The 26484-nt window shown below is 41.0% G+C and overlaps 1 protein-coding gene across 1 annotated transcript in view; it reads right to left on the bottom strand.

The window, feature by feature from the left end:
* The window catches only part of LOC144529545 (voltage-gated potassium channel KCNC1-like), a 106087-nt gene that overhangs the window by 38243 nt on the left and 41360 nt on the right, over positions 1-26484 (bottom strand). The window contains exons 2-4 of the mRNA XM_078268676.1: positions 9136-9267; positions 8098-8959; positions 1575-1784 (exon numbers count right to left, since the gene is read on the bottom strand). Coding sequence (XP_078124802.1) covers positions 1575-1784; positions 8098-8959; positions 9136-9267 — 1204 coding nt within the window. The remainder of the gene's footprint in view (positions 1-1574; positions 1785-8097; positions 8960-9135; positions 9268-26484) is intronic.

The following is a 26484-nucleotide window of genomic DNA, read 5'->3' as shown; positions in this document are numbered from 1 at the left end:
ATTAACAATGTATCTACTAGCACGTATTGTGTGTGTGCGTGTGTGTGTGTGTGTGTGTGTGTGTGTGTGTGTGTGTGTGTGTGTGTGTGTGTGTGTGTGTGTGTGTGTGTGTGGGTGTGTATACAAAGCCTGATAGATCTTGTTCCTCCGTCTATTAAAATCACATCAATGAGCCACACTGTTGCACTGGGTGACATGTTCCTTCATTACCACAAAGTAGCATGTCACTGTAGTTTATTTTGAGTCAATCTTACATACATATCAAATGCGTACAAATCTGCCACTAAAAATAGTCCCCAATTTCCGCCTGTTAGAGTAACGTCTGATAATAACAAAAGTATCCAACTGTTTTTCGAAATTGCTTAGCCTTTTTTAACAGCTCAGTGAGGTATTCTTATGCACAGCATTGCTTTAAGCTAAATGCTATATCAGCATGCTTTGAGGAGGCCACCTTAGGTAAACATATGTAATTTAATCCATTTAAACAAACAACTGATGAGTCTTTGTTTCTTTCATGGGATTTGTTGAAAAAATAATATTGTAAAAAAAATAATAGTATAACATCAATGTTATCTGTATCCTAATACCTCTCTGTTTCAAACATTACATGTAACGTTGTAATCCCAATAAAGGACAGTGTTTTGAAATGAAACAGTTTAGCTGTATGTACACAAAGAACTGTATCAGCTGATGAACATAACATAACATGTTATGTTAACATAGAATACAGCAGACACAGGTGACCAATGTTATCTTGCATGTAGTGCTGCTGAGTGACTGTTGACCCACCTCAGTAAGGAATCATCTGCACAATCTGAATATTGCATTATTTGACCACAGTTCACAACACAAGCTGTCATGAATACTTCTGCGTTACAGGACAGTAAATCCAATCCCTTTAACATCAGCAAATATGGCAGTGCTGCAGCAGCCTCTGCAGGACCTCTGCAGTACAAATGCAGGATAAGTGGATGAAGGGGACTTCTTCTACTACAGCTGTAGTTTAAAGGTGTAAATAAGAAGAATGGTTGGATTAAATATCAATGCCATTGATTGAGCATTGATATGTTATTTGTGCCACAGGAGCGAGCTATTGAATGGTTGGAAGGCAGTGAGCCTAGTGGTCATGCTGAGCTGTCACACAAAATGATAAAGGGGATTGAGGGGAAATATAATATGTTGTGTGTTTATGTGTGTTGCTGAGTCTCAGTTTAAGCTTTGCATAAAGGCCTCTTTATTTTAAATTACAATTATTCGCTACATATTTTTACGTTGTCTGTATGGTGTGTGCTTTTGCGTTACTTTGGGGGGGGGGGAGTCACAATACCATGAACACCTTTGTATTGTAAGGTGTTCCTATTATTTTGTCCTCCACCTGTATGTATGTATATGTATGCTTGGAATATATGTGTCTGAATGTTACATGTTTTTTTGCACACTACACACACTGTCAGCACATATCAATCAGGACCATGCATCGAGCGACAGCCCACTGCTGTCACTCAAGTACTACCCTACCCCCGCTCCTCCTCCTCCCCCATCAATCCTCCTCGTCCCCCCCTCAGCTCTCCTACCTTTCCGAACGTTCCCGTCTGTCGTGCGCTGGAACTCCCCGGCGCTCAGCAGGAAGCAGGCCCGGTCATGCGGGTAGCGCTCACGGCTGGTGGTGGAGCCAAGGCCCCCAGTGGCCGGGCTACGCTCGTCCCCAAGGACCTGGTCAATGGTGGGGCAGTCCTCATTGGCCAGGGCTGCATTAGCTGCTGCATCACCATTTTGCTTGGAATCTGGGAGAAGGGAATGGAAAGATGGTAGGTGGAGGTACAGAAAAAGTAGTGGTAGAAACAGGATCAGGGAGGAGGCAACAGATAAGAGAGAGGAGGGAAATTGAGAAAAGATGGTAAGGAGAGAGGAAAGGAAAGTCGTGGTGAGAGGGTGAAGGTAAAGAGGAGAGGAAACATGGAGAGGACATGAAAGGAGTAAAGAAAAGAGGAAAGGATCAGAAAAAACGGTGCGAAGGAAAGCAGTCATGGAAAGGAAATAGGAGGAAATGGTGAGAGGAAATGAAACATGGAGAGGACACGAAAGAAAAAAGAATAGAGAAAGGAATCAGAGAAAAGATAAGAGGAAAAGATTCATGGAAAGGAAATGGGAGAGGGTGAGAGAGGAGAGGGTAGAAGAGGAGAGAAAACATGGAGAGGACATGAAAGGAAGAAAGAAAAAAGGAAAGGATCAGAGAAATGAGAAGAAAGGAAATGAGGATCAGAGAAATGAGGAGAAAAGAGGAGAGGAAAGGGAACATGAAAAGGAAGAACGAAACAAGGAAAGGATCAGAGAAATGAGAAGAAGAGAAATGAGGAGAAGAGAAAAGAGGAGAGAATAAAGAGACATGGAAAGGAAATGTGAGAAGAAGGTGAGAGAGGAGAAAATAGGAAACATGGAAAAGTATCAAGTAATATATAGTATAAAATATCAAAAGAAGATAAAACAAAGAAGAAAACAGAAAAATAAGACAGAATGCAAAGTGATGTGAAAGAAGGATGGGGGAGTTGAGAGAGAGTGAGGAGGAGGAGGGGAGGTAGAAGAAGAATAGATTAATGGTCGGGAGAGGAGGAGTATGCAGGGGTGGACCCATTGAAAGAAACAGGGAAGGTAAGGTTGAGAGCATAAAAGCAATAAAAATGAAGAAAGGGAGATAAGAGCGGAGATGGTGAGGAGTGAGTCAGAGGAGGACAAGGAGAAGGGATTTGGAAATGAGATGAGAAACAAAAGTGGGAAAACGGGAGATGAGAAATGGGAAGAAAAAATTATTAGGAGGTAAAAAGAAAATTAAAGAGGGTAAAGAGAGGATGGCGAAATGATAGAAGAGAGAGGGAAAGAGAAGGGGAGGTGTAAAGGAACGTTAGTGCCTTGTGATAGCTATCCTGATCACATGACCAACACACTGCAGCAGAGCAGGCTGCAGACACATACACACACACACACACACACACACACACACACACTTCAGCACTGACCGAGAGGGACTAAACAGAGGAGTGGGAGAACATACTACAGTACAGCACTCATGCACAAACACACACACACACACACACACACACACACACACACACCAACAACAAAAGGAGATGGCTACAGGGTGTGCAGTGTTTGTAGCTTTCAACACAGCTGTCAAATCTAATCTGATATGATTTACTGCTCAACAGTTACAGATACAGGCCAGAGGGGTGGACACATACAGGACACATGTTTGCACACGATGAACTTGTAACAAGACTTAGGGTCGGGGGTTATTCTGGAAAAGAACGCGCTCGTACATGTTGTCCGACCACGTCAGAAATCAAAAGTGTTTTGTTGTTGTTCTGAACGGCCACACTGGAAAGAAAAAGTCAGCTGTCATAGAGATGAGATATTAAATATGGGATATGGGATGACAGTCTCTCCTGTAATAAAATGTTTTGGACACTCTTGGCTCTCCATACTGTCAAAATTCATAAAAGTTGATGTCAAAGATTTGATGTCAAAGATTTGATGTCAAAGTTCATAAAGTTAAACTACGCATAAAAATACTTTAGTTCACCCTGGGAGCGGAGGTTAACAGTTTGTCAATGTTGAGATTAGCAGAAAAAAACACTGTGCCATTGAAGCTGTGGTTGGTCAGGGAGACTTAAAAGAGAATTCTGGCCAATTTTTACATTAATCTTGATCGCTATAGCTACGCGAGTACTTTCGATAGAAAAAACCCCGACCCGAATCAGTGCAGGTAACACGGAGCTGCACCTACGTACTACAAACGTCCCCTGAGCTAAAACAGCAGTGGTCGGGGCAAGTTTTAGAGTGCCTTTGTGCCTCTTAACAGACACAAAATGCAATTAATATGTCTGTGCCACATGAACAGGGCCCTTACGTGTCAACAAGATGCATTTTCAACTCAGACATTGTTTAAATTCACCTACCCTGGTCCTTGTATCGATCCTGCTGGTAGCTAGCTTGCCCTGCTAGCTGATAGCCGTTAGCCGTTGGCTGCTAGCTGCCGTTGGCCGCTAGCTGCCGTCCAGTGAGTGTATTCAGACAGGCTTCTGTAATAATCATCCCAATAACAATCCACGGAATGGTGGTGGTGTGGCTATGTCCTCCAGAGGACAGGTCATGTCACGTCTTGAAGTGTATTCCCCTCTAAAATAAACAGTAGTGTGGTAGTAGCTGTTAGCTGCTAGCTGCCCTCCGGTGAGTGCGTACAGCCAGATAGCCGTTAGCCGTTAGCTGCTAGCTGCTGTCTGGTGAGTGTATTCAGCCAGGCTTTTGTGATAATCATCCCAAAAGCGGCGGTGGTGTGGCTATGTCCTCCAGTTACTGAAGGCTAGCTTTAGCTTGCGTTTGGAGCATCAAGTTCATCTGCAGGTTTCCCCTCTGTCTGTCTCGTTCTTTCCAACTCTTGTGAGGCTAGTTCTTCGTCTGTATACTCGGGTTCAAATAAATAAGGACGACCATCAAACTCAAAAGACTCTTCCGTGTGTTGTATATCTGCTATATTCTCCATAGTTACTTTACTCCAAGCTTCTTCCCTTATAAACAACTCCGCTCTTCACACACTACGCTCCAATCTGCACACTACTGTTTACCTTTTCCTGCTACAACTGAATTCCCAGGAGACAGCGCGATGCTACAGCTAAGCTTCAGTAACGCTATTAATGTGCAAGCCACAGACATCGTTTATCCCGTTTCCATGTAGTTACATAGTCACTGATATGATAGTCATAGTCATAACCACTACAGTGCTCAATTACCTATTTTGAGGGGGAAATAATCTAAACCTTTTGCTGCGAAGGCATGATCTGTCCTATGCAGGACATCCACCAGACCACCGGGCGCTCCGTGGATTTTTATTGGGATGATTAAGCCTGTCTGAATACACTCACCGGACGGCAGCTAGCAGCTAACGGCTAACGGCTATCTGGCTGTACGCACTCACCGGAGGGCAGCTAGCAGCTAACAGCTACTACCGCACTACTGTTTATTTTAGGGGGGAATACACTTCAAGAAGTGACATGACCTGTCCTCTGGAGGACATAGCCACACCACCACTGCCCCGTGGATTGTTATTGGGATGATTATTACAGAAGCCTGTCTGAATACACTCACTGGACGGCAGCTAGCAGCTAACGGCTAACAGCTATCAGCTAGCAGGGCAAGCTAGCTACCGGCAGGATCGATACAAGGACCAGGGTAGGTGAATTTAAACAATGTCTGAGTTGAAAACGCATCTTGTTGACACGTAAGGGCCCTGTTCATGTGGCACAGACATATTAATTGCATTTTGTGTCTGTTAAGAGCAGTGATGCCAGTAACGCGTTAGTTACTTAGTAACGCGTTACTCTAATCTTACCACTTTTTTCAGTAACGAGTAATCTAACGCGTTACTATTTCCAAACCAGTAATCAGATTAAAGTTACTTATCCAAGTCACTGCGTTACTATTTTTGTCATTTTCCTTAGTAAAAATATATATTTGTGCTTTCTTCTTACGTCTCGGGGAGTGAAGTAAAGTATGCGACAAGTCATGTTTTCAGCATGAGGACAGGTCACGTTTTCAGCATGTGGACAGTTCACTTGTACCACGCAGCGACACAAACATAAACAACAATGGAGGGAGGAGAGAGTGATGCGCATTTTCTAGCTGGAAATATAGTCACTATTTTGAGTTTGTGTCAGCTAAAGACGGCAATATTAAGGTTCGTTGTACACTCTGTGCTGGTTGCTGGTTGTGCTGGCTGATCTAGCTACAAAAACACTACGTCAAATTTTAAGAAACATTTGGAGTAGCAGCACTCCAGTCAAACTTACAGAGCAAGTCCCACCAGGTGGTGCGAAGCAGAGAGCAGGAGGTCCCCCACCACCCAAACAACAAAAGCTGGACCTCGGTGCAAAACCAGTAAGTGGGGGAGAGTTGAAGAAATTGATCGGGCAGTATGTTGTAGCAGAAATGCTGCCCTTAACACGGTTGACTCGCTCTCTTTCGTGCCATAATAAACAAGATTCCTACTACTGGCAATGCCTCACAGTAAACCAGTTGTCATTTTTATGTTGAGGCTGTGGGGGTGTTGTCGGCAGTTGTTCAATGTAACTAATAAAGTAATCTAACTTTGTTACTTTTAAAATCAAGTAATCTGTAAAGTAAGTAAGTTACTTTTAAAATCAAGTAATCTGTAAAGTAACTAAGTTACTTTTTCAAAGTAACTGTGGCAACACTGGTTAAGAGGCACAAAGGCACTCTAAAACTTGCCATTTTAGCTCAGGGGACACTTGTAGTACATAGCTGCAGCTTCTCCGTGTTACCTGCACTGATTCGGGTCAGGTTTTTTTCTATCGAAAGTACTCGCGTAGCTATAGCGATCAAGATTAACGTAAAAATTGGCCGGAATTCTCCTTTAATGGGCTCAATTGCATTTTCACATCTTTAGTGCGAAATTCTAAACATACAAACATATCAACATCAATGCATGTGCAAATTGTAAGTGCTCAAACACAAACACAAACACATTCACTTACTCAGACTCACACACACACACGCACGCACGCACACACGCACACGCACACACACACACACACACACACACACACACACATACATGTCAGTTTGCTGTCACACACTGTGGTGGCAAGCCAATCTCAAGGCTGTTCACAGTAAACCCTAAACCTTACAAACAAACTGAAACTCCACCACAATAAGTGTTTTGAATGAGTGCAGATGATGGACATGTCAATTAAAATAGCAGAGATGAGATGACTTAGATCAATGTTTGGACAGGCAGAACGTACTGTATATGTATATAGACCCAATCCAGGATTATCTGAACATGTCAGCCTTGGTGGTACAGCATTTGGCTGTAAGAGGGAAGAGATGGATTTGTCGGGAGAAAGTAATAAGCTTTCTTCTCCCATCGTAAATTAAAATCTATTTTAGTGTACTCCTCTCTAGGAAGAACGAGCAGCAAGTTATTTACAGCTTCAAAACCTGTTAGATACTCACTGCTGCCATCAACTCAGTGCTTAATCTGACCTCTGGTCATCAGTTTGATTAGAAAGTGAGAAACGTGGACAGTTTTATATAATTCTTTTTATTAAGGGGACTAAAGTGATTAACTTTAGAATTTGAAAACTCTTTAAGTAGGAAAGTACAAAAGAAAAGATGATATATGACACAAAAAAAATCCTTTCTCAACCAAGGCAAACCATGTGCAAAACAAACATGTCCCATGATGTCTATTGCACAACCACAGGACACGTTTCAACACTCTCAAATCAAATTCAAACCCGACTCTCACAATGGAATTCAAGGACTCTAAATGTCAGTATTAAGGAGATGTGATATTGGTTCAAATAACATCCATGATTCAGAGGCCTCTGTTTCATTGACACCGTTCAAAATATTGTTTAAACAATTAACCAATTAACAGATTACTTGATTGAAAGGAGGCAAATAGCTTGATAACTGCTTATTTGTTTAAGTCAATTATCAAGCATAAACATCTATCTATAATATGTTTCCAGCTTCTCAAATGTTAAGGATTTGATGCTTTTCTCTGTTTCAGGTCATTGTTAATTGATTACTTTTGGGTTTTGAGCTGTTATTTGAAGATGTCACCTCAGGCTTTGGTTATGGGCATTTATTAACTATTGTATGACAATGTATAGACTAAAAGTAATCTATTATAATCTATAAAATATAAAATAATCAAGAGTTTTACAGATAATCATACATATCCATCACAAGGTTTGATCCTGAGACAAAGAGACAACTGAGGGTATCAGTCAAGTTTTACTTGAGGTTAAATATTTGCATAGATCTGCTTTGTCCTCCATGAGCAAATCTGTTGTTAACTGATTCTCCTTGATTCAGTTGACATGAATATATTTAATTTTAAAATGCTTGTGTGGCTGGGCCTTCACATTTGGACGCTGAACTTGAATTAAAAATATGGTACTTTCAAGGCTTCTTTTCATTTTGAAAAACTTTACAGGGTTTGCTTTTTTCCCTCAAATCCACACACTTTATGGACTTCCGAGGCCCATTGAAACTCAGTTCTGTTCCAGCACTCACCTGCCCTGTTGATCTCGATGATCTCCTCCTGTGCCAGTGGGCAGTCTCCAGTACCCATCATGCTGCCTGATCCCACCATGCCTGGCCCAAGCACATTGCCCATCAGCCTGTGTGGCGAGGCGGTTGCCATGGCCAGGGCATCTGGCTTGCAGTAGTTTGGGCTGCCGGGCTGTGGCGCTCGGGGGATGTGCTTGTTCCTTTTCTTAGGGAGCTTCTGCTTTGCCATGGCCAGGGAGTAGTACATGCCGAAGTTGTTGACGATGACGGGCACAGGCATGGCGATGGTCAGCACACCAGCCAAGGCGCAGAGGGCACCCACCAGCATTCCTGACCATGTCTCAGGGTACATATCCCCATAGCCCAGCGTGGTCATGGTCACCACAGCCCACCAGAACCCGATGGGGATATTCTTAAAGTTGGTGTGGGCCGCAGCTGTCGGATCATCTGGGTCGGCACCGATACGTTCAGCATAGTAGATCATGGTAGCAAAGATGAGGACGCCCAGCGCCAGGAAGATGATGAGCAGTAGGAACTCATTGGTGCTCGCCCGCAGAGTGTGGCCCAGGACACGTAAACCAACAAAGTGGCGAGTCAGCTTAAATATACGCAGGATACGGACAAAGCGCACCACACGCAGGAAGCTCAGCACGTCTTTGGCTGTTTTGGAGGAAAGGCCGCTCAGCGCCACCTCTAGGTAAAAGGGCACGATGGCCACAAAGTCGATGATGTTAAGGGCGCTGCGGAAGAACTCTGCCTTGTCAGGGCAGAAGATGACACGCGCCATCACCTCAATGGTGAACCAAATGACGCAGACGCCCTCCACATATGTCAGCCAGCCATCTGTGACTACCTCATACACGATCTGCAGGGTAGGGGAAAAAACAAAGGGTTAGTTTATTTTTTAATGCCTTTACCCATTTATGTACTCTCAAATCTGCCAACTTATAGGACAGCAATACTAGATCGCTGCAGCTTCCCTTTTACAGTTGCATTAACATCTCTAATACTAAAAAACAATTCACTAAAACTTCACTGTACCTCCTCATGCGTCACATTTCCAATTGTGACGTTCTCTGTTTTGTTGTAGATGGTGTTGAAGGCTTGATGGGTCTCCAGGCAGAAGGTGGAGATGGAAAGGAGGATGAAGAAGAGCGAGCCAAACGCCACATACTGCAGAGAGAGAAACAGAGGGGGGTGTTACAATTTTACAATTTGCACATCAAGCATACATCATCTCCTTTAATTCCAGTAACACTAAAGAAAACTGTCACATCTGCACACCGACATTTTTTGGGCCCCTGGTTTAAGCCTTCGTCATTAGTATTTAGGTATTCATGTGTGATATGTGTAAAGCAGTGGTTATGCCAACAGGCTGCATATAGGGGGCACCAATAACACACTGAAGAGAGTGGAGGAATGCTGTTAATTCAGTCCTGACTGCTGCAATCCCATTGATAACAGCAAAGTCAGAAACATAGAGGGAGGGAGGGAGGGTTGATGGATGGAGAGTGTAAAAGTAATGAGGTACACAGGCATGTGTGTGTGTGTGTGTGTGTGTGTGTGTGTGTGTGTGTGTGTGTGTGTGTGTGTGTGTGTGTGTGTGTTTGAAAGAGAGAAAGTGAAAACATAGATACAAAGTAAAAAGAAAATAAATGGCTACACTGTCTAGTGGAGGAGTAAGGAGATGTATGCATTACTGTGAGCAAGAATATGAAAGCACACATCATGTATCATAGAATGTATGTAGATCTGCCACACGTAGGTTGAGCAGTCTTTTTTCCATCATCTATTTGTTGTAGACCACCAATAAATACACACGCTCATACACACTCCATAAACCTTGCAGCGGGCAAATCATTCATATATTTTATGTAACGTATTATCATTCATTTTCTGTACAGTGTACAGGCGTGTGAAATAAGATTTTGTTTTCTCTGCAGCATCCCCCTGCCCCCAACTATTCCTTTCCCTTCCCTTCCATCTCTCTCTCTCTCTCTCTCTCTCTCTCTCTCTCTCTCTCTCTCTCTCTCTCTCTGTTCCTCCCCCCACCTTCCTGTGCTCCATGCAGTGTGTGGAATAGCAGACGTCTTCCTAAATGCTGATAGATGTCAGTGTTTGTTCACACGCATGAACATTTAATTTGACTTGTTTTCTAAACCCTTTTTCTTCCTTTTAACCCTGATGTTTGTTCTCCCCACTGCAGATGCTGAGCTGCCTAGATACTGACCACATCAATTTTTCACTATCAGTACATATTTTAGCTTCTTCTGAAACTTTGAAGCAAAGGTTGATGCGAAGAAGCATATGGAGGATATATTTATTCATAATTAAAATTGAAAGTCCAAAGAGAAAACGAAGCAAGATCAAATTGAAAATAGTATAGGAAAAATCATGCCATAATTAAATGTAAAAGCTTAAATGGAAATACTTAAATTAAAATCTCAAATAGAAAAAAAGAAATCATTTTATTTTAGCCTTTCCCTTTTATAATTTTCAATTTGACATTTTATCTTTTGAATTTTATTTTTTACATTTGACATTGACATTTTAAGATTCACCTTTTACATTTCGATTTAACATTAAGCTTTTCATTTAATAGAAAAAAAAGAAATAATTTTATTTTAGCCTTTCCCCTTTATAATTTTAAATTTTCAATTTGACATTTTATCTTTTGAATTTTACGTTTTACATTTGACATTGACATTTTAAGATTCACCTTTTACATTTCGATTTAACATTAAGCTTTTCATTTAGAAGTGACAGGTGTCAATTTAAATGAGGAGGCGTGGCCCAACGGCTGGTGGGAGGGTCTGAAACGACTTCCAGCTGACAGCAGTTGCTGTGAGTATTACTGGTTGACCAGTAAGCAAGCGGACCAGTAAGCAAGCGATCCCGGCCACCGCAAGCTGGCTGTCACCTAAGAATGGAGCTTCCAAGTCCAACAACATATCGGAGCAAATGTGCAATTGGCCATACATTTTTGTAAAACTGCCCATATTCAAACTGTACACAGTTAATTTCTCGCATAAAACAGAATCAGAAATGAATTTAGTGGTGAAATAGCAGACGAAAAAAGCAATCAATTCTATAATCTAGATCGGGAGTTTGCCATAGTAGCAGCAGGCAACAACAGGAAACCTTTTTCTAAATTTTCGTCTGCTATTTCACCACTCTTTCCTCACAACTTTATCTAACTGTAAGCGCGGTTTAATCATGTGAGGCTTAGCTGCAGCTCATCTAGAGATTCGGCATCATTGCCGCTACAGCGCGTAGCGATGTGCCCCGGCCCTGGGCAAGGTAAGGAGACAGGCGCTGTAGCAGCCTCTCCAGCAGGCTGAACCGGCTTCCTCCCTCCCTTCCTCCCTTAACTTGCCCGGGGCCGGGGCACATCGCTACGCACTGTAGCGGCTTCTCCAGCAGGCTGAACCGGCTTCCTCCCTCCCTTCCCCGCCCGGGCCACATCGCTACCTGGATGTGTGATGGTTAGACGAAAAAAAGGGGACACGCCGAATCTCTATGAGCTGCAGCCGAGCCGCGAGATTCTAGAATTGCACTGCACGCTTCTTTCCAGCGCCCATGTTAGCCAATTGGGCTGTTCAGACAGGACGCTCTGCGAGCTCAAGATCTGCAACTATAATTTTGCCGTCCTGTCTGAACCCAGCATCAGTCAAACGCAGAATCAGATAAGGAGTCTGTTGTGCACCAAAATCAGCAGATGTATCAGAATGGTATGTGTAGTTAGCATCTTTTTTGTTTATGTTGTTTGTTAGCTTGTTAGCTTTTAACTGGCAGTGACTGACAGCGACAATGGCCATGTGTTTTCACTCTCTGTACTGACAGTCCGCTCTGCGCTGGAGTATTCAGGTTTCTTTGTTGGCTTTGCTGTATTAGACAGTGATTGGTTTACGCATTAGTGACGTGCATAATCAAGCTTTCCCAAGACACATGTGAATCTCAGATTTTAGGGAAGTGCACAGACATCTCCCCTTCAGGAGAGGAATGTGAAAGCACCTCTCTAGTCACAAGCTTTACACAGAGAAAAGTCAGTATAGTCAAGGTAAGACATTTAAAAGGGACATAAACATAAATGGTAAATCAACTGCATTTATATAGCGCTTTTATAGTCTAAGCCAGTGGTTCCCAACCTTTTTTCCTTGGTGCCCCCCCCCCCCCCACTCATGTCTAAGAAAAGCTGAGAGCATGTAAAGTGAGAATTGACCCGATAAATTGGACATTTTGTCATAGCAAGAAAAGCACGGGTGTAACTAATAACATCAATGATGGCTCTGTTCCATCATTTGTATTGTTAATTACACCGTAGTTGCACCCAAACCCAGAAACCTACTTAAGAAGATATAAAACCAGTCAAATATATACAGTTGTAAGTATGCTCTTAGTAAGTGTGTAATGTTTGTGTGTGTGTGTGTGTGTGTGTGTGTGTGTGTGTGTGTGTGTGTGTGTGTGTGTGTGTGTGTGTGTGTTCTTGTTTAACTATATAATCGTGGAGTCCAAAAACCGGGAATACAGTATACTTGTGGTTAGGCATTTAGTTGTGATGGTTAAGGTTAGGGTAAGGGGCTAGGGAATGCAATATGTCAGTGACGGGTCCCCACAAAGATAGTGAAACGCACTGTGTGTGTGTGTGTGTGTGCGTGCGTGCGTGCGTGCGTGCGTGCGTGCGTGCGTGCGTGTGTGTGTGTCTCAGGTCAGTGATGAAGACAGACAGATGAAGTCTTCCTCTAATCCTCAGGGAACACATCAAGTCCCACAGCTTATTATCATGGTCTAATTTAACACTGCTATCTAGAGCTGCCCTGGATACACACACACACACACACACACACACACACACACACACGTTCTTGAATGTTCAGGGTGTTGGAGGTATTAAAAGCAGATACAAAAGGATGCACAGCATAATTATCCCTTGTTTATTTTACAATTTGCTTTGGCATGCTCCTTCTTTAACTGGATGCTGCACCTTTTAAATCTCAATCCTTTTTTAGGTCGGTATCAAAATGAGTATAAATTGAATATAGGCTACATGTGACTTTGCTGCAATATTGCTTACCCTCTAAGTAATTTAAATGAAGTATTATTTGCAGTTTACTGATGCAGTGGAGTTACCTGTGCAGTCCTTGGAGTAATGGATATAAAATGGTATATGCCATTTTATAATACAGTATAAATAGATGGGAGAAAAACATGCTCTGGTTTATTGGCATTTCTTTAAACCAATCACAATCGTCATGGGCGGCGCTAAGCTCCGCACAGAGCCGCTGCAAAATAGCCTCGGGAAGTATCTTGTTTTTGTGGAACGTATATGTTCAAAGGTTGTTTTAGTCGTGCAGCAGAAAACTCAGATTGGACAGATAGTCTAGCTAGCTGTCTCAATCGTCGAAAAGACATGCATCCGGCGAAATTTCCTGCAGCACCGGCACAATGCCGGAAGTGGAACGTCGTGGACATAGACTACAACTAGATTGACCAAAAACTCATTAAGAGTGCAGAACCTCAAAAACAAGCATCTGTGAAGACAGTGTTTAAATGCTAACATTAGCATGCTAACATACTAACAATGACAATAGTAACACTCTGATGAAGCAGTTCTTTTAATAAATGGGTCCAGGTTTTGTCTCGTGCACATACACGCATGACAAGATAGACATTCCTGCCCAAAAGTCCATATTAAAGAACTAAAAGCTTTGTTTGTCCACGCTCTCTAGAAGACACAAAGAAGCGTTTCCTAATCTGAAGCCCCTCTCGACAGGGCAAGATCATTTGCCTGTGCCTTTGCAGACTGTACCTACATCTGTTTGACGATGTGACAACACTTTGATTAAGGTATGGCACAAAAATAACTTGGTTAGGTTTAGGGAGGGATCATGGTTAGAGTAAAATAAGTGTTAAGTTAAGGTAAGGGAAACACAGTGTGGTTTGGGTTAAAGGTTAGGGGACCTTTAATAATAGAGGTTGGAGAGTGATTGTCATAATGCTTTTTTTTTTTTTTAATTGACTTGAGGTTGGAAATCAAACAGTGGTCCCTTGTGTTAAAGTCAGATGATTGGCTTTGCAAATGTTTTATTAGGATGGACATGTATTTAGCATATTAGGCCTCGGAGTCTGACTGGAAAGCCATCAGTTTTGCAGGTCTTTATGATTAAATGTGTTCTGTTGGGTATTCAGAGAGAAAATACCCTTAATCAGAATTTCAGATTTGAATAATGAACACAGATAAATAATAATAGTATCTACATAAACACATGGTTATACTTATATTTACTTTCCATCTGACACCTTTGTCTTTTTTCTGCAATTGTTTATTCTGTCTCTAACATAGCATATCAAAGTACACAAGTGTGTTAGTGACATACAGAAAATCCAATCCAAACAGAAAAAACAGTTTGGACGGAATCACTGTGACATCACGCTAACACAACAATCAATTATGGATTAGTTTGGATCAACAACAATTCATTTCCAGGATAATTGCTGCGTGTTGCGATGTGTGTTGCCGTTTGTGTTGTGATGTGGTTTGCCATTGTCTAACTCCGTTCCCCTTCGGGAAACAACAACAAACTTCAAGCTAGCAAGCTAGACAAAATGGCAAGTTTTGAAGAAAATGTGGATCGTGCAACAAGGCAGGCCTGCTTGTTTCCTTCGCAGAATGATTGTAAAGATTTACAAAGCTTTCACTATCTAACTGGGACGATTTGAGAGCAATTGGCGGGAATTTGCTATGGACAAAATACAAGGCGATACACTGGTAATTGTAGTGTTATAAGAGCAAATTACATTTAACCATGTATCCAGCTAATTTATATAGCTCACGTTACTGTTAACGTCACTGTTACAGTTAACTTCATTTAATATTGTATGTGGCTTCAACCCAGAGCGCCCTTACTCCACAGCACTGTGGAAATAGGTCTGGCAATGCGAGACTACTTCCGGTTAGGCAACTAGTTGTTGATTTGACTTGTGGACATATGTGAAATCGGCAAACTTGTTTATTTCTGTTGTTACTTTCAGCTGTAACTTTTAAAGATATATAGTTAAACACGGTGGTCCAGTGTCATTTTATTTAGTCTTTGGCCCAACAGGTAAATTAGGTTTCCAACCTAATATTAGTGAAAGTGTTGACATATGAAAGCATCAAACATGCATTTTAGATGAATGAAATAAGATTATGTCCAGTTGTTCCTCGTCCCTGTTTGCTCCCCACCATTAAATTGTATGTACAGAAAGCAGGGGTTTTCTACTTGGGAGTTATTGTAAACAAACATTGTGATTGGATCTATAAAAATAAAAAGGCCCAATAAATATAACACACATCTCACATCTACATATGTGTTATTTACAGTAACCTACACAACCATTCTCATGCATGGGTTCGCATGATATTGTACAGAAACTTATGCACAACAATTCATACAATATCCTACAGAATTACAGCAAATGTCAGCTGTTTACGTGATGAACAGTTACATTAAGTTTAGCGACCTTAAAGTTAAATTTAGCAAAGAAAAGGTAACTGTGAGCCTGGTACAGGGCACAGTGAGGGGCTGGTCGTTTCAGAGGCTGTTACAGTTGAGTTTAGCCAACAAAATGTGACGGTCACGTGGGGACAACAGTTAAGTTTAGACATGAAAACAACTATTTAAGATTAGAAAAAATATGGTGGTTTGGGTGAAAACACTGGTCCCCTTGAGTAGTACTCCCAGTACACAAACACCCATTTTCTGGGTGTAAGTCTTGTGTTTTCCCCTTAACTTCTTCTGGGTCCCCCACTTTCTTTTTCCGCAGTCGATGTGGTGCATACATTATTAAATAAGTGGAATACATAACAGTGCATTACCTTTCGTTGCTTTATGTACGAAAGGTTCATAAGACACAAGCAACACTGGAGAATATACTGCTCTTTCTCCCTCTCCCTACAGTCCTTCATACCTCCCTGCTCCATCCTCTCTATCACATTCCCTCGCTGCTGTCAGTCATACAGAATGACCTAAATCTCTTTCCCTACCTCCTCCCCTGGACAATCTACTCTCTTTAGCTTTCTCTCTTTAGCTTTTCATCACTGACTACTCCTCTCCCTCCTGTCTCTGCTATTTTCTCCTCTATTTCTGTCACTCTTTTTATACCTTTCTCCTTCATATGTGCTATTCCCTTTATGTCATCTCTTGGTATCGTTAGATCTCTACTTATTCAATCCTTGTTTTTGTTCCCTTTTTAATTATTTATGTATTTTCTCTCTGTGTGTATGTAATATGAAAGGGATTGCTAGTAGTGGCAACCCCAGACAATTATTACCCAACCCTGCAGTTCCTCTTCAGGTATCTTGTTAGCCACCGTTAGCTTTTACCATTTAGCCAACCGTTTCCAGCTTAAAGAGCCAGCTATTTTTAGCAGAAAAGCTGCCTAGCACAAATTTAGCAATTGGCTGGTTAACACATATAATATCTTATATCTGATATAACTAGGTGTTAAAGGACAGTGAATATTAAATGTAGTGTTTCTATGTCCATGCTCGGACACCATTTGCGGTTATTGGCCATATCAGGATACAAGCAGTCTGAAACAGTTTATAGCCATGCCCCTTCATTTGAATATAAAAACTTGGGAATAAATATAGAGTGAAATAAATAAATGTGACATTATGAAATAAAAGTACCCTGAAATAAATAAATGTGAACCTATGAAATAAAAGTCCCTTGAAATAAGTAAATGTGTACTTATGAAATAAACATCCCCTGAAATACACAAAAGTAAAACCTATTCATTTATTTATTGAACTATATAGATTCATTTATATATTTATATTTACATATATGTATATATTTATTGCCTCATTTATTTATTTCAGCATGTATTACATAGGCATATTTATTTATTTAATATTGAATAAAATGGCATTCCATTAAAGAGTTGTTGGTAGAGACCGCAAAGTTAAAAGAAGTGTAAGTATTGGACTTACTTATAATTCTAATACGGAGAATGGAAACTGACACAAAAGTATTGCTAATGTTGCTCTGTGTCTGCTAGATGTGTAAATAGATAATTATTGCCAGCACATTTGTAAAAACCAAACAGCAGACAGACACAAGTCTCTGAGTTAGAGTCCAAGTCAAGTCTCAGGTCCTTGAGCTAGAGTCCAAGTCAAGTCACAAGTCTTTGAGCTAGAGTCCAAGTCTCAAGTCTCTGAGCTAGAGTCCAAGTCAAATCTCAAGTCTCGTGATTATAAAGAGTGTTGTATCACCTGCTGCGTTCCATCCAGGCTGCTCAGAACACTGCATAGCTATATATAAGGAATTCAAAGCATTGCAGTCAGCGGGATGTAAATGATTATGTAAATCTACTACTACAAGTTTGGCAAACAAACAAACGCTCATTTATCTCTTCATAACATATAGCGGACAACAGTCGTAATTAACCTCCTGTAGATCGTGGCTTTTTAGCCCCCTAGTGGCCAAAAGTCAATTAATGCAGCTATATACAAAAACATTTTTCTGACATGTACAGTGGGGCAAAAAAGTACTTAGTCTGCCACCAGTTGTGCAAGCTCTCCCACTTAAAAAGATGAGAGAGGCCTGTAATTTTCATCATAGGTACACTTCAACTATGAGAGACTAAATGAGAAAAAAAATCAAGAAAATCACATTGTAGGTTTTTAATGAATTTATTTGCAAATTATGGTGGAAAATAAGTATTTGGTCAATAACAAAAGTTCATCTCAATACTTTGTTATATACCCTTTGTTGGCAATGACAGAGGTCAAACGTTTTCTTTAAGTCTTCACAAGGTTTTCACACACTGTTGCTGGTATTTTGGACCATTCCTCCATGCAGATCTCCTCTAGAGCAGTGATGTTTTGGGGCTGTCGCTGGGCAACACAGACTTTCAAATCACTACAATGGGGTTGAGATCTGGAGACTAGCTAGGTCACTCCAGGACCTTGAAATGCTTCTTACGAAGCCACTCCTTTGTTGCCCGGGCGGTGTGTTTGGGAACATTGTCATGCTAAAAGACCCAGCCACGTTTCATCTTCAATGCCCTTGCTGGTGGAAGGAGGTTTTCACTCAAAATCTCACGATACATGGCCCTATTCATTCTTTCCTTTACACGGATCAGTCGTCCTGGTCCCTTTGCAGAAAAACAGCCCCAAAGCATGTTTTCACCCCCATGCTTCACAGTAGGTAGGTATGCAACTCAACATTCTTTCCCCTCCAAACACGACGAGTTGAGTTTTTACCAAAAAGTTCTATTTTGGTTTCATCTGACCATATCACATTCTCCCAATCCTCTTCTGGATCATCCAAATGCTCTCTAGCAAACTCCAGACAGGCCTAGACATGTACTGGCTTAAGCAGGGGGACACGTCTGGCACTGCAGGATTTGAGTCCCTGGCTGCGTAGTGTGTTACTGATGGTAGCCTTTGTTACTTTGGTCCCAGCTCTCTGCAGGTCATTCACTAGGTCCCCCCATGTGGTTCTGGAATTTTTGCTCACCATTCTTGTGATTATTTTGACCCCACGGGGTGAGATCTTGCGTGGAGCCCCGGATCGAGGGAGATTATTAGTGGTCTTGTATGTCTTCCATTTTCTTATAATTGCTCCCACAATTGATTTCTTCACACCAAGCTGCTTACCTATTGCAGATTCCGTCTTCCCAGCCTGGTGCAGGTCTACAATTTTGTTTCTGGTGTCCTTTGACAGCTCTTTGGTCTTGACCATAGTGGAGTTTGGAGTGTGACTGTTTGAGGTTGTGGACAGGTGTCTTTTATACTGATAACAAGTTCAAACAGGTGCCATTAATACAGGTAACGAGTGGAGGACAGAGGAGCCTCTTAAAGAAGAAGTTACAGGTCTGTGTGAGACAGAAATCTTGCTTGTTTGTAGGTGACCAAATACTTATTTTCCCGAGGAATTTGCAAATAAATTCATTAAAAATCCTACAATGTGATTTTCTGGATTTTGTTTCTCATTTTGTCTCTCATAGTTGAAGTGTACCTATGATGAAAATTACAGGCCTCTCTCATCTTTTTAAGTGGGAGAACTTGCACAATTGGTGGCTGACTAAATACTTTTTTGCCCCACTGTAACTATACTATAAGCTAAGCTCTACAAATAAGGGCAAACACCTACCAATACAAGCCTGTTAAAAGCATTTAAGTGGTCTTACAAGGTTTGCTTGTGTGGGCATAGAGGAAGGAATAACACTAAAACAGCATCAGGTGACTCAGAAAATACTCTTTACCTAAGTACTTAGCTAATAATGTGAATACAGTAAGGATGAAGACAAACACCAAAAACAAGTTAGCAAGTCAGCAACGGAGAGAGATGCAAAGAAGGAGAGGGATGATATGAGTAAAGAAAAGACATTTTTCAGACAAAAAGAAAATGAAAAAGAAGGTAGGACAAGAAGATGAGGCAAGAAAAAGGTGCTCTCAGCTTGGGACGAAGGATCATAAGCCACTAATTAGAGTAATTTAGCCTGGCCAGGCTCACAATCTGTGCCCAAACTCATCACACTGATCCCACACTGACCTATATGTCAGTGGAGAGAGGGAGAGAAAGAAAGGAGGAACAGCTACTAAAAAAATTACAGAAAGAGAAAGCTGTAGTACAAGACAACAAATAAGCTGTGACCTCCAGCTGGTGAATATACTGTGAGGCAAACCGCCATGACTGTGAGCAAAAAAAAACTGGAAAAAAGGACCCAAAGCTCATTCATGCTGTCTTGTGTGTGTTTACACATTATGTTTTTATTTGGGATGCACCAATCCGATACTCATATCAGATATCAGGTCGATACTGACTCAAACAGTTGGATTGGGTATCGTGACAGTGGGGGCGATCTATTCAATTCAATTCTATGTTGTCTGATTATACGTGCACGTAATACATTATGCATCAGCAGCAGCACCAGACGCCAGTAGACCGCATAGCTGAGGCATTGCTGAGGGAGCTCCTTTGGTGTTTTATTTTGTTTGTTAGCTAGTGTGTTGTAGTCAAGCTGTAAGCTATTGGAGATCTGTGACTATTGAATGCTATTGCATTTATTGTGAGTAAGCTGTTAAAGACTACATTGTATAGGTTTAAGTCAAGCCTGATATTGCCTTACACATAAAAGAATGATCCCAGTCTCTTCCACACAGTAAGGCATACAGCTTATTGACTAAACACTGGTATCAGATTGCTACTCATATCGACCGATAAGCCCAGGTATCGATATCGGTAAAGGAACTAAAAAAGTTGAATTGGTGCATCCTTAGTTTATATACTACTAATTTGTGTTGACAAATACATTTAGTAAGAAAACGTAACTGGAAGTAAATACTATGCCCATTAGCTAGCTAGAATGAAGATTTCTAAACTCATTGGCTAGTGTCGTTGAGCCGGGGAGGAGGGGCCAAGAAAGACCTGAAAACAGTTTTGATTTATTAACAGTAATCTGTAACAATCTACTCTTGTATGTGTCATTCTAGAGGGCAGTTACAAATGATGTATGTAAATAACAAAAGGCTCAGGTCTGCTGACACCAATGTTCCATGGGAAACAAAGGACAGTAATACAAGTAAATTTAACATATTATTCCAATCTTAACTGTACCTACTTAGACCACAGCTTTTGTCCAAAAATGTGACTGCAGCTGAAAGATTATAGAAAGTAATACTTCATAAATTTACATCATGTAGCAGTGACGCAACAGTCGGGATGTCCTCTCTTCCACTGCAGAAAAGACACACATACGCGCACACGCACACACACACACACACACACACACACACACACACACACACACACACACACACACACACACTGTCCCTTGTAAAGGTGACTTCACTACAAATAGCCCGGCTGAAGATTTGCATACTGTTTACTCCCCAGGAGGAGGATACAGCATTATGTTGGCTAGAATCCCTCTGCACACACACACACACACACACACACACACACACACACACACACACACACACACACACACACACACAGTAAGAATCTAACTGGTCGTATGATTATGTGTGTATATATGAGGGAGTGAAAGATGAAAGACAGCAGTAGAGATTGAGATGAAACACAGTCTGTATGTGGTCTGTATGTGGTAGCTGTGTGTTGTTTCAGACAGTAGTAGTGCATTAGTTCTTGGTGTGCTACAGTAGCTGCAGTTGTCTCAGCATACTTCCCTCTGTGGATTTTCCGTCTTGTCCCAATTCATTTTCCATTTCATACTTATTTATCTCTTGATCTTTATCTAGGTGTTTGACTGGCTGCCTTTGTCCTAAACTGCAGCTCATGGTTTTCTGCATCCCCCAACCTGTTTGCTGTCTCATCCTCTCTCCCTGTTGCTAACAGATGGCGACATGCAGGAGGTGTCAAAGATCAACTTCAACACAAACAAGCACAAATGCCTGACAATATTGCACTAGATATGGTAATGATTATATTATAGGAGCTTTGAAACCAGCAGTATTGGTCTTTTTAGGTCTTATGTTCATCTGCCCACAGGTTGGGCAGGGCATAGTCTATATCCAGGACGTTCCACTTCCGGAATTGGTCCGTTGCCGCCGCAAAGTCAGCAGGATGTCACTCTTTTCGGCCGGATGTCCATTACCTTCCGCTTTCTTTGTGTTGGAATTTTAAACTCTGGTCAACTTATAAGGCCGGCCACACACTGGCTGTGTGGCATGAGCGTGGCGTTTTTGTTGCGTGTCAGTTACGTGGCAGCTCTGTGGCGTTTTCTGTCTTTGCACACCAGTGTCTGATACGGCGCTGGTGCTGCTAGCCTCGTCTGTACACATGTATGTTTCCCATTGATAAAAATGCACTCAAGCAGTAGTATACTTCATGTTAAACATAAATATATACTGATTTGATTACAGCAAAGACAACGTCGGCAGGCTACAGCATATTTTGTTCTGTATTGACAGGTGCAATATTTGAAAATCTATTTTTTTTTTTTAAATGACATTTATATCTGCATTTATGTCAAAACCTAGAGATTTTCAGACATCAAAATGTCATTTATTAAATGCATGTGTGTCAAAATGACATATAAGCATCTTTTCCCATTCTATTTTGCGTGAAAAATAGGTGTCGGTCCTATTTCTAGCATGCACGCGTTTTCGGCGTGGCTCGAGCCGCGTCTGAGACGTGCATGTCACGAAGGCAGTGTGCAAGCTCTAACCTGTTAACATGGGAGCCAAAATAAAAACAAACACGCCACGCAGCTGACACGCTCACGCCACGCAGACAGTGTGCAGCCAGCCTAAAGGCTATGGTTAACTGCTCCTCAGATCTCTGCAGGGCAAATCCAGACAGCTAGCTATTCCATCTGTCCAATCTGAGTTTTCTGTTGCGCGACTAAAACAACCTTTGAACTTACACATGTTCCACCAAAACAAGTTCTTTCCCGAGGCTATTTTGCAGCGGCACCGGGGCTCCGTCGGGCGCCAAGTGTGATTGGTTTAAAGACATGCCAATAAACCAGAGCACTTTTTTCTCCTATCCCGGAATGCTATGTGGACTAGCCAGACCCTCCTCCACAGCACTGTTGAGGAAGGTCTGGCAATGGAACTAAGAAGGGCATAAACTTCATACAACTACTTCTGTAATTTCTCTTGAGTACACGAGAGCAACACCATGAATGCTTTCAGTAAGAAGACACTGTTCGCAAGTGCCAAGACCATAAAAACATGTAAAAGACACCAAGTTCTTGGAGAGAGATCAGACAGGCAGGTGGATGCAGCCAGGAAGAGGCTATGAGTATAGGCTTTTCATAATTCTTTTGAGTGTGGCCACTGTTTCAGGGCCCTAGACCCTCAGGGGCCCAGAGGGCTAAAAAATTCATTGTGTGTCAATTAATTTGTGTTCATTTGTATTATTGCAAAAAAAATGGGAATATGTACAAATAAAGCACAATATTGACTTTATATTTAGAATTTAGAATTTATAAAGGCTTTAAGGTCCGTTATTATCCAACAAGTCTTCCAAACCATACGATCATAGGTTGTTTTGCCTACCCTCTAATACGACCCACAGTAGTGTTTTCAGTCATCATATGTAAATGACAGAACATAATGGTTGTGGGTTTTAAACATTTCGCAGGTCGCAGTTTGGTTACGTCTAGGCAAAAAAATATGAAGAAATGAAGAATAAACCTAAAAGATCATGGTTTGAGTTAAAATCATCCGTTACGTCACTTAACTCCCGGGTTACGCTTCTGACGCAGAATGTGGCGTAGTTCCGTAAAGTTTAAAACTTTAATATAAGTCATAATTGCTGCTTGAACAAACAACTTATGGGAGCATTTTTTCGGAGGACAGTCTCGTATTATCTGTCTTGTAGAAGGTACAAAATGTTTGCCTTAAGATGATAGATAGATAGATGCTGTGTTAAAATATACATAGTTTATATTAGTTAAATAAATTTGTGTTGAACCAACCACAGTTTATTTTTGTCCCAGAGCATCTAACTGGATTTATCCAGCCATGACTGCAAGACTGGAAGCGGGCGCGATGTTCGTTTGGAGTCGTACTGCAAAACATTAGGGGACTTTTTCATTCAGCCCTGGATGCTCTCAATTTGTCATTAATCACTTTTTGTGTACAAATGTTTGTTTTTTTAGGTGCGCAGAAATGTTGATTGTCACTGAACCCATGCTGCTCCATTACATACAGAGTTTATGGCAATTACACAGGAATGTTTTGAAAGTTTGCCTTTCTTTCATTGAGAAAGGTGTAGGAGCTAAAAGTTCATATGTGTCATTTTGGGTGTTTTTGTTTAATAATAGGTGAGGTTATTGGGGGGGAAAAAAGCACCTAAAAGAGGTTAAAAAAGAAAAATTTGATACTTTGGAAAAATCCTATTAGAACTTGGCTGCACAGTAAAGGAAGCACAGAGGCAGCACCTCTAAAGCCCACACAACATGTTGGATCTGGTTCGTTTAAACTGTTCACAAACTGTGGTTTTGGAGGGAGTTACGTTCTGGTTTCTTGATTTAACAGATGGGTGCAGAGCATTGTTGTCTCAGTGAGGTTGCCAGGTTTGGTACCATTGCGCCTTTACAGATACCTATACCCAAACCTGCACAGAGTGAATCTGCCAACCTGTGCTATAGACAGTGTTAGGAAGGATACTTTCAAAACGTATTCTGTTACAGAATACAGAATACATGCCCAAAAATGTAATTTGTAACGTATTCTGTTACGTTACTCAATCTGAGTAACGTATTCTGAATACTTGCATCAAGGCTGCATACTGCATCACTGCATAATCTAACCACGAGCTAATCTTAGCTAACGTTAGCAGCATGTCAAACGGGGCTACTGAGTCATTCAAAGGCTCTGGAGCTAGTAAATCAGCACGTAGGAGAATGTAAAGTCGCACGTTAACTATTAAATAGCAAGGTGACCAGTAAAACTACAGCAGACGACTACCCTTGGCTAATTAAAAAATAACTTACTTTAAGATGCTTCAGGTTGGAAGTGGAGTAATTTGGACTCTGAAAGGAGGTTGGTTGCTGGCAAGCAGAGGTTGCACTGCACAGTTATATTTCGTTCTCCCTGTTCTTTCTTTAATGTGAAATGCTGTTTGAATTTCCAAGATAGAAACGCATTCCTGCCCTGGCTCTGTTGTGCCGGTTCTGATTCCATTGTGATTGATCACGCAAATAGCTAATTGCTTCGTTTTCATATTATATCTGGGAAATGCATGGAGCTGCCTTAATTTATTCAGAGAGTGAATAAACTCGTAAAACAGAGAAGTATCGTCATGTAATCCATTGATTTCAACGATGTAACTGTATTCTAAATACCAACTATTTAAATTGTAACTGTAACGGAATACAGTTACTCATAATTTGTATTCTGAATACGTAACGCCGGTACATGTATTCCGTTACTCCCCAACACTGGCTATAGACACTATATGCTAGGACAACATGTGTTAATAAGTCAACTTTAGGAGCCTTAGTAGGTATATAGGTATATTTTTGAAATGTGGACAGAGCCAGGCTAGCTGTTTACCCCTGCTTCCTTTCTTTATGCTAAGCTAGGCTAACCATAACCTATCTCCATCACCACAAAGATATGAGACTGGTATCCATCTTCTTCTTACTTACTCTTGGAAATGGGTCTGCAACTAATGATTATTTTCATTGTCGATTAATCTGTAGATTTTTTCTCCATTAATCGATTAGTGTTTTCATCTATACAATGTAAGAAAATGGTGAAAAATGACAATCAGTGTTTTCCAAGTGGGTGTCCTAAAATGTTTTGTTTTGTCATAGACGAGTAACAAAACTAGAAAATATTTACTTTAAGGAAGCTGGAATCAGAAATGTTTAACTTTTTAATACTCAAAACAATTAATCAATTATTAAAATAGTTGGAGATTAATTTAATAGTTGACAACTAATCGATTTAACGATTAATCTTTGCAGCTCTACTTGGAAACAAATCGTATTTCGTGATTTTGTCTTACTCATCTATTTCATAACCAATTTAGAAGAAGTTAAGTGTATTGAGGCGCTTTAGTACTGTAGAAAGGTTATACATTATCTGATGTAACTTTAAAGCACCCATATTATGTTCATTTTCAGGTTCATAATTGTATTTTAAGGTTGTACCAGAATAGGTTTACATGGTTTAATTTTCAAAAAACACCATATTTTTGTTGTACTGCACAGCTCTCTCTCACTGCTGCAGATCCTCTTTTCACCTGGTCTCTGTTTTAGCTACAGAGTGAGACCTCTTTTCTTCTTCTGTACTATCTTTGATTGCACTCGCACATGCGCAGTAACTCAGATGTAGATCATGTCAGCTAGCTAGCTCCATAGAGAGTAAAAGAAAGGCCGATTCTCCAACTTCGGTCAGTTACAAGGCAGGATTAGCTGGGAGACTTCTAAATGAGGGCACACATGTAAGTAGTTATTTTGTAGATTATGGTGAACTTGTGTGTGTTGTAGCAGTGCTTTGCTATTGAGAACGAGGTAGCATGCTAGCGTTAGCATTAGCATGCTAATGCTACGATCTAACGGTTGCGGTCAGCCAGCTCGTTTCGTGCCGATTTTTAACAGCTCACTCAGAGACTGAAGGCAGGACACATTCAGAAACCGTATCTCACTCAAAACAGCATGGATGGATTTTTTACAAAGTTTGTATGTGTGTGGAAGAACCAGAGACACAAAAGAACACCCCAAATCCCAGAAAAAATGTTTTTTTCATAATATGGGCACTTTAAACATATAAATGCACCATTTTGCATTTGCAATATATACTGTATTAGATAGTGGTCCCAGACAGGTTTTTGGCTCACCCTACCTCTGTCCTTCCCAATATTCTTTTCCTTCTTCCCTCCCTCCTCAGAGAGATAGCCTACTATAGCCAAC

This window comes from Sander vitreus, chromosome 15, assembly GCF_031162955.1.
Source record: "Sander vitreus isolate 19-12246 chromosome 15, sanVit1, whole genome shotgun sequence".
Taxonomy (NCBI): domain Eukaryota; kingdom Metazoa; phylum Chordata; class Actinopteri; order Perciformes; family Percidae; genus Sander; species Sander vitreus.
This window is presented reverse-complemented; position numbering and strand designations above follow the sequence as displayed.